The 9,031-nt window shown below is 50.2% G+C and overlaps 2 protein-coding genes across 2 annotated transcripts in view; one reads left to right on the top strand and one right to left on the bottom strand.

Annotated features, from left to right (window-relative positions):
* The window catches only part of LOC107214876 (complement component receptor 1-like protein), a 7,639-nt gene extending 6,473 nt beyond the window's left edge, over window positions 1-1,166 (bottom strand). Inside the window, exon 1 of the mRNA XM_015650640.2 lies at window positions 1,126-1,166. The gene's annotated coding sequence lies outside the window, so the exon portion shown is untranslated. The remainder of the gene's footprint in view (window positions 1-1,125) is intronic.
* A 1,234-nt stretch (window positions 1,167-2,400) lies between these two features.
* Window positions 2,401-9,031, top strand: TAF8 (TATA-box binding protein associated factor 8). The gene is made up of 9 exons (XM_015650976.2): window positions 2,401-2,508; window positions 3,530-3,686; window positions 4,368-4,466; window positions 4,733-4,795; window positions 5,161-5,285; window positions 5,864-6,011; window positions 6,578-6,720; window positions 7,220-7,655; window positions 7,741-9,031. Exons 1-8 carry the CDS (start codon window positions 2,416-2,418, stop codon window positions 7,361-7,363), a joined length of 972 nt encoding a protein of 323 aa, XP_015506462.1. The 5' UTR covers window positions 2,401-2,415; the 3' UTR covers window positions 7,364-7,655; window positions 7,741-9,031.

The following is a 9,031-nucleotide window of genomic DNA, read 5'->3' as shown; positions in this document are numbered from 1 at the left end:
ACATCTGCACCACCTCTGGCAACATCTGCACCACCTCTGGGCACATCTGCACCACCTCTGGGCACATCTGCACGTGTGTCCCAACAGAAAACTCCTCATTCCACATCTGCCATGAAAAATATCTGGGGGCTCATCACAAATAACAGAGAAATCAGAACTCCAGCAGCTCTAACTGGGATTTCTTCATGCCTGGCAGGTCACCAAGACGGAGTTAAAAACAATCCTGGCTCACATCCAGGTGCTGCAGTGTCCCACACCTGCGCTGTGACAGGGCAGGGCCACAGATGCTGCCTTTGGTGCAGTCCCCATGGAAAATATCTTGGGAAAGATCTTGTTTGCATCTCCTCCGGGCCCCAGATTAATTATTGGCGCCTCATTAGTAGCGTTTGGCTTTGGGAAATGAGCTGAGAAGCATCAGAAGTAAAAGCAATAAATAAGAATGAAGGCAGTGTGCACAGGCAATGCTGGTGCAGGGAAAGGCTGGGACAGGCTGTGCGCCCTGGAGAAGTTTCTGGAAAGTTTTGGGTTTAACCAAACCTCCAACTTCCAGACAGAAACTGGTGTTTATTTCCCTTCCCAGAGACATCCATTACTCAGCAGATTTGCACTTCTCCAGTTCTGAGGTCAGCTGGGGGATCCTGGCCGTGCCCCAGCTGCCCTGAGCACGTCTGGAGGCTGAGGCATCACAGAATCGCTCAGAGAATGATGGAAGGGACATTAAACCCAGCCAGAGCCATGGCAGGGACACCTCCCGCTGTCCCAGGTGCTCCAAACCCCATCCAGCCTGGCCTGGGACACTTCCAGGGATCCAGGGCTGCTCTGGGCACCTGTGCCAGGGCCTGCCCACCCTGCCAGGCAACAATTCCTGCCCAAAATCCCATCCAAACCTGCCCTTATTCACCTTAAACCCATTCCCCTTTCCCCCCCTCTCCATTCCTGGTGCAAATCCCCTCTCCAGCCCTCCTGGAGCCCTTCAGGCACTGCAAGGCTCAGTCAGCTCTTCCCAAAGCCCCGGTGGAAGGAGAGCAGAGCCCCAGGAGAGGGGAGGACTCACCCCGAGTCCCTCAGCTCTTCCCAAAGCCCCGGTGGAAGGAGAGCAGAGCCCCAGGAGAGGGGAGGACTCACCCCAAGTCCCTCATGGCTGCAGCAGCAGCAGAGCCATCAGTGCCAGGAGCTGTCCCAGGGCTGGGGACATGCTGAGGGACAGGAGACAGAGCAGCTCCTCTGTCCCCAGAGCCACCAGGGAACGGGAAACAGCAGCGGGAAGTTGGGGACAGGCCAGACACGCCACTGACGCCACCCCCAGCCCTGAGCTCCCCAGCTGGGCTGATAATAAATAAAATAAATAAGCAATAAAATAAATAATGAAATAATAAATAAAGGTGTTTCATGGCCTGGCCTCATCTGAAGCTCATTTCCACTCAGGACAGGTGGGGTGTGGGATCAGGCTGCTGTGAGAACATCCCCCACATCCCTGCACTCATGGAACAGCAGCTAATTGAGCTGTTTCTTTACATACACTGGAAATAAAGCCCTTTATTAGATACACTTTATATATTATTCATATTTATCTATTTATACTTATATTATTTTATATTTTATATTTTATATTTAAAACTTTATATTTTATATTTTATATTTTTTCCTTTATACTTATTTTATATTTTATACTTTATATTTTTTCCTTTATACTTTATATTTTATAATTTTTAACTTTATACTTTATTTTTATACTTTATATTTTATACTTTATATTTTATATTTTATACTTTATATTTTATATTTTTATTTTATATTTTATATTTATATTTAATATATATTTAATATATTTAATATAATAATTTATATTTTATATTTATATATGTCCCCTTGGGTGGGGACATCCAGGTGCCATCAGCTGAGCAAATGGTTTTGGGAGCTGTCCCTAAGTGTTTTTGAGGGGTTTTAGTAAATTATTTCCAAGTGGGAACACATTGCCGTGACAGGAGGTTTGAGCTGGGCTCGTTGTGAAATGTGGGATAAATCATAAATATATTAATATATAAATTTTCTCAAATCAGGATGTTCTTTGAGGTCAGGTCTTTGTCCACTTTCGAGCCTAATCAGCAAGAAAAGAGAGTTAATCAGTGGAGGAGGCACAAATTCATCCCTGGCTCAAGGAGCTCCGGGGATAACTCAGGATGGCGATGGAGACTTTGCCACCTTGGCAGAATCCTCGCGGTCCCTGTGTCCTGTGGAACCCCAGAACGGTTTGGGATGGACGGGACCATGAATCTCATCTCGTTCCACCCCCTCGGGATCCAGATGTGCAGGGGAGGTGGGATGGGGGTGGGCGGATCCAGATGTTGCCCCTCCTCCGCACTACAACTCCCACAATGCTCCGCGCTTGGCTCCGCCCGCACTACAACTCCCACCATGCCCCGCGCTCCCGCCAACCGCCTCTGGCGCATGCGCAGAGCTCCATATGGCTCCAAGATGGCTGACACAGCGTCCGGCAGCTCCGGCACGGTAACGGCACCAAATCCCCGGGGCGCGGGGCCGTGAGGGCGGGGCCTGGGCGGGGCCGGGCGGGGCGGCATCGCCCGATCCCTGCGGGGCGCGGAGGAGGCCCCGGCCAGGCCCCGGAGCGCGGAGGCGGCGGGTGGAAAGACGGAGGCGCTGATTGGCTGGAAGGCCTGCGGGAAGGCGGGGTTTGATTGGCTGAAAATGGGGCGCTCGGATTGGCTGGCGGGGAGCGGAGCGGGGCGTGCGGGGGCGGGTCCTTAAAGGGGCCGCGTCCCAAAAGTGTCAGGGGAGGTTCTATAAGGACAGGTGTGTACATCTATGTGTATATTCACATAAATGTAAATATAAATATAAATATAAATATAAATATACACATACATGTGCCTATGTGTGTATAGGATGCACGTGTGTGTGTGTACTCGTGTTCCTGCTCTGTGACCCTTCCCAATTCTCTGCTCCCAGCCCTGCCCAATCCCTGCTCCCAGACCATTCCACCAGATCCCACACCCTGCTCCCTGCCTCATCCCATCCCATGGATCACATCCAATGGATCCCATGCCATCCCATGGATCACATCCAGTGGATCCTATCCCATCCATCCCATCCCATCCCATCCAATGGATCCCATCCATCCCATCCCGTCCCATCCCATCCCATCCCATCCCATCCCGTCCCATCCCATGGATCCCATCCCATCCCATCCCATGGATCCCTTCCCATGGATCCCGTCCCATCCCATTGATCCCATCCAGTGGATCCCATCCCATCCCATCCCATCCCATGGATCCCATCCCATCCCATCCCATCCCATGGATCCCATCCCATCCCATCCCATCCCATGGATCCCGTCCCATCCCATGGATCACATCCAATGGATCCCATCCCATCCCATCCCATGGATCCCATCCCATCCCTCTCCCGTGTCCCTTCCAGCCGCTCTGGGGCTGGCCCTGCTCTCTCACCTCTCCTGGTAGTACAAACACGCCTCTCCCCATCTCCTAACGCCCCATTCCCGGAATTCCAGCGGGCAGGCAGCAAGCAGGCGGGCACCCCTGCGGACAATTACCACCTGGCCCGGCGCCGGACGCTGCAGGTGGTGGTCAGCTCGCTGCTGACCGAGGCCGGCTTCGAGAGCGCCGAGAAAGCCGCGGTGGAGACGCTCACCGAGATGATCCAGAGCTGTGAGTGCCCCCGAGGGCTCATCCAGGGATTCCCCCCTCATTCCAGAGGGGTTTGATCCCGGTTTTGTTGGTGTTAAAAGGAAGAGGGTTGGGTTGGTGGCTGGAGCACAGCGCTGATTTCTGTGCGTTTATCCCAGCTCAGAAATCCTTATTTTTTTTAACTCAGTGATTGCTCATTAGGCGCTCCCAGGAGCTCCACATATTGCTGGAATAAAGAATTGGAATAAAAAAATATTGGAATAAAGAGAAACAACGAAATTCCAGAGAAACAATGAAATTCCAGAGAAACAACTAAATTCCAGAGAAACAACAAAATTCCAAAGAAACAACAAAATTCCAGATCTTTCCTTCGTGAAGTCCCTCTTGGAGCAGCTCTGCTCCTTCCCCTGTGGGTGTTGATGAAAATCTCACCTCCAGATTGTTTTAAAAGCAAGGAATTATAATTTCTGGGCTTATTTTTCATGTTTTAGATGCGGATTTGCCTTTTGCCTCAGTGGCAAACGCTGATTCTTTATTCCTTAGCATCCCCACGCTTTAATTTTAAACTCCACATCCTTCAAAATGCTCCATTCCAGGGGCTGTTTTTCATTCCTTGATAAATTTTTTCAAAATTCCCATCCCTGTATCTGACAGAGCCGTGGCCAATGTGAGAATGAAATCCGTGGTGGTTTTATCCCACAGATATTTCGGAAATTGGGAGGAGTGCCAAGTCCTACTGCGAGCACACGGCCAGGACCCAGCCCACGCTCTCGGACATCGTGGTGACCCTCGTGGAAATGGGTTAGCAGCGCTCTCTTCCCACTCTTTCCACCTTTGGATTGGGAAATCTGCCCCCAAAATCTGGGATTTGGGCGGTGCCCGCTGCTGTGGGCATGCACAGCTCATGGTTTTCCATGATCTTTCCCATTATCTGCTCCCAGACCCTTCCCAGTTCAGAATCCCTGGCCCATCCCATTCTTGTTTTACCTGGAAAAATTCTGGAGAGAGGGGAGTTTTGACAGGATGAACTCCTGCAGTGATTCCTGTTCTCCTCCTTTGTGTTCCAGGATTCAACGTGGAAACTCTTCCCGCCTATGCCAAGCGTTCCCAGAGGATGGTGATCACTGCCCGTACGTGGGGAGCCTTTCCTGCTGTGCTGGGAGCTGGGACTCACTGGAATTCCTCTCTGCCGCCTTTCAGAGAGCTCCTGATGAGCTTTCTGTGGGATAATCCCAGGAATTCCAGGAATTGGGGGCTCCTGTTGTGGTACTGCCGGAGGTGAAGGGACCTCGGTCACTCGGGAGAAGCCTCAGGGTGGTTTTGTTTGCAGGACAGAGGGGCCAAAGGATCCTTTTCCCCTCTGGGATGCCAATCCCAAGGTCATGGGATGTGCTCCATGCCTTGGATGGGGTCAGGGATGGGGTCACAGCTTTGGGGGGATGCTGGGCAGGAGGATTCCCACGTTTTCCCTGATTCCCACGTTTTCCCACTGCAGCTCCAGTGACAAACCAACCTGTGACCCCCAAAGCCCTGACAGCTGGGCAGAACAAGCCTCATCCACCCCACATTCCCGGCCATTTCCCAGAGTTCCCAGATCCTCACACGTACATCAAGACCCCAGTGAGTGAAAATATTTTTATTCTGTTTGGGATCTGTTTGAATTCCAGGAGTGGGATGGTTTTACTGCAGTGCTGCTGCCATTTATCCAAAATATTTCTCCTGGCTTAATTCATTCCTTCTTTGTGGATTGTGGACATCCCTTGCCCTTCAGAAATCAGCCAGAATCCCTGGATTTCTGTCTGATTTTTGTGCTGGTTTGAAGTCCAGGAGTGGTGTTTCTTTACTGCAGTGCTGGTGCTATTTATCCAAATATTTATCCAAATTATTGTTTTTCTTGGCTTTGAATATTCCTCATTTGTGGATTATGGACATCCATTGGGATGGGATCCTTCCCATTACCTGCATCCAGAGCATTCCCAGTTCAGGATCCCTGGTCCTTCCCATTATCCACTCCCTGCTCTATCCCATTACCTGCATCCAGAGCATTCCCAGTTCGGGATCCCTGGTCCCTCCCAGAGCAGAATCCCTGGATTTCTGCCTGCTGGACACCTGTGGATCCTGAAGAGCAGAGCCTGCAGCTCCTCCAGCCCTGTGAAGTTTGGGAGTGGAGCTGCTCCATCCCTTTCCTTCCCTTCCAGACCTACCGGGAGCCGGTGTCCGACTACCAGGTGCTGCGGGAAAAGGCGGCTTCCCAGCGGAGGGACGTGGAAAGGGCCCTCACACGCTTCATGGCCAAGACAGGAGAGACCCAGAGCCTCTTCAAGGATGATGTCAGCACATTCCCACGTCAGTGATTCTCATTTTGCATCCCTTTAGGGTTTGGGGAGCTAAAATGGGGAGGAAAAGCAGGAAGCAGCTCCTAAACTCCCCAAGGCTCCCTTTTTTATTCCTGATGGAGAAAGCCTAAATCCAGATCTCATCCCAGTGCTGGCTCCACCCCCGTGACCTCACCAAGGAATTTCTTCTCCCTGACATTTTCCTGCTGCTGGAAATTTTCCTGTCTTTCTGTGTGATGAGAATTCCCACTTTCCCAAGGCTCACTGGCAGCAGAGCTTCATTTAAGAGGAACTCAACTTCCCAGATAATTGGGATTTTGTGGTGGAGCTCAGGAAGGAATTTCTGTGTTGGAGCATTGCTGTGCCCTTGGCTGGAAACGTAAAGAGATTCAGAAAATTGGGAGGTAGAGATCTTTGAGGGATCAGGATTTCCTTCCTGATCCTTGGGAACAGCAGGAAATGCGTCCAAACCCAGAACCAGCGAATTGTTTGATCTCTGTAACTTTGTCCTTAATTTCTGAGGGAAGGGATCTCTCCCAGCTTCCTGACTGTGTCTCCTCTTTTCCCTGATCCCAGTGATTGCTGCCAGGCCTTTCACCGTGCCCTACCTGACAGCTCTGCTCCCCTCCGAGCTGGAAATGCAGCAGATGGAGGAGACGGATTCCTCGGAGCAGGACGAGCAGACGGACACCGAGAACCTCCCGCTGCACATGAGCACGGTAGGGCCACCCTGGGGGGCTCCTGGGGGCCATTCCTGCAGCTTGGAATGCTGGCCCTGCCTCCTGGGAAATGGGAAATGGAGCTGAACATTGTCCTGCTTCTTCAGCTCCCTGCAGAGTTCAGTGCAGAACGAGGCTGGAGCGGGAGCTTTCAGTAAATCCTGAATTTCAGAGGCTTCTCCTTGGATCCCACAGTTTCCCAAGGGATTTTCCTGTCTTAGAAACCAGGAGGCCTGGCCTTCAGTGCAGCTCCTTGTGTGCTAGGCTGCTGATTATCCCTCCTGCCCACAGGTTCTGGGGTTTGAACTCGGAATCCTGGAATGATTTGGGGTGGGAGGGACCATAAAAATCTTGTCCCATGGGCAGGGACACCTTCCCCTATCCCAGCTTGTTCCAGCCCAGCCTCAGACACTTCCAGGGATGGAGCAGCCACGGATTCTGTGGGCAGAGGGATTTCTAAGCCTGACTTTTGTTTTTTTCTTGTTTTTGGCTGTGCCAGGACGATGCAGGACCTGAGAAGGAGAACACCTCAGTGCTGCAGCAGAACAGCTCGCTGGCAGGCAGCAGGAACGGGGAGGAGAACGTCATCGACAATCCCTACCTGCGGCCCGTGAAGAAACCCAAAATCCGCAGGAAGAAGTGAGGGGGGGACCTGAAATTCCTTTGGCTGCTCCAAGAAACGCACAGAGGGGTCAGGAGAGGCAATCCAGCTGAGGAAGGAGCTCTCTGCATGGTGAACTCTGCTCCCACCCTGCCTTCCCGTGCTCCCTCTTCCCTCTGCTCACTGCAGCGCTCCAGGAAAACTGCCTGGGAATTGTCTGGGGGACTTTGGTTTCCATTCTGGGGAGGATTTCTTTTCTGAAGAGCTGAGGGACCCAGGGCTTGGAGGGACACAGAGCTTGGATTTGGAGGACACAGGAGCTGAGGGACACAGGGTTGGATTGGGATTTGGATTTGGATTTGGATTTGGATTTGGATTTGGATTTGGATTTGGAGGACACAGGAGCTGAGGGACACAAGGTTGGATTTGGATTTGGATTTGGAGGACACAGGAGCTGAGGGACACAAGGTTGGATTTGGATTTGGATTTGGAGGACACAGGAGCTGAGGCACACAGGGTTGGATTGGGATTTGGATTTGGATTTGGAGGACACAGGAGCTGAGGGACACAGGGTTGGATTTGGATTTGGATTTGGAGGACACAAGGATTTTCCTGCTCCCACTTCCCAGCAGAACACATTGGTGTGTTGGTGCCTGGCAGGCTGGAAAAAGAACTTCCATCAACCCTTAAATCCAAGGAATGTGTATTAACAAAGAAACCTCCCAGGGAGGTTCCTCCTTTCACATTCTTGGCAGGTACAAGCAAGCAAACCTTTTCTTTTATAACCTGAAGGTTTTTGGTGTGCTGGTAACGGAGTGAAGTGCAAATCCAGAGCTCCAAGGACATTTCATCCCCACTTTGCAGCTGCTCTGAGGACTCCAAACCTTCCAAGTGTGGTGGTGTCACCCCTGAGATGATTTTCCTGTCACAGCTGCTTCGGGCTCCTTTGCAGTTGTTTTCCACACAGCTCAAATCCTTGGAGATTTCCCTCCTTCCCCAGTTGCTTTGGAAGCTGGAAAATGGAACAAAGCTGCACTGACGGCAGCAGTGCTTTTATCACCAAAAGTTGGCTTTTTTCCCTGCTTTATTTTTATTTTTATCACCAAAAGTTGGGATTTTTCCCTGCTTTATTTTTGTTTTTATCACCAAAAGTTGTTTTTTTTCCTCTGCTTTATTTCACCCCTTTATTCCCTTTATTTTTATGCCAGTGTTGTCATTATTGGCTGGTTCTGGAGGGCTGTGCTTTCATTTTCCTTCAGTGTTTTCTTAGGCAAAATCTGGGTTATTATCCAAGAGAAAAGGCTCCTGTGGTTTGATCCAATCTCCAAAAAATTCCAAGTTCACCTCCATGCGGTTAAAAGAATCCTCCCTCTTCCCCCCATCACCCAGGGAGGATGAAAATAAAAAGAAGTTATTTTTTTTTCAATGATCTCCTGCCAAAAAATCTGAAATTAAATCTCAAAAACCCCCTCTGTGTGTGCCACTGTCACTTCTGCTGGTGCCTTGCTTGTACAGAATGACAAATGTACAGACACACCCTGTATATGTTTGTATATATCCAAAAAGTTTTATCTTTTTTTAACTTTTCTTTTTTTCTTTTCTGCAAGGAGAAAAATCCCTTGCTGGGTAGGGGAAAAAAAAAAAAAAGTGGAATGAAAATTGTAGTTTTTATGTTCATAATAAAAGAAATTTTATCTCCTATGAGCAAAA

The sequence above is a fragment of the Parus major genome, chromosome 26, assembly GCF_001522545.3.
Source record: "Parus major isolate Abel chromosome 26, Parus_major1.1, whole genome shotgun sequence".
In the NCBI taxonomy this organism is placed as follows: domain Eukaryota; kingdom Metazoa; phylum Chordata; class Aves; order Passeriformes; family Paridae; genus Parus; species Parus major.
The sequence above is the reverse complement of the archived record's forward strand: the minus strand, read 5'-3'. Positions and strand labels throughout refer to the sequence as shown.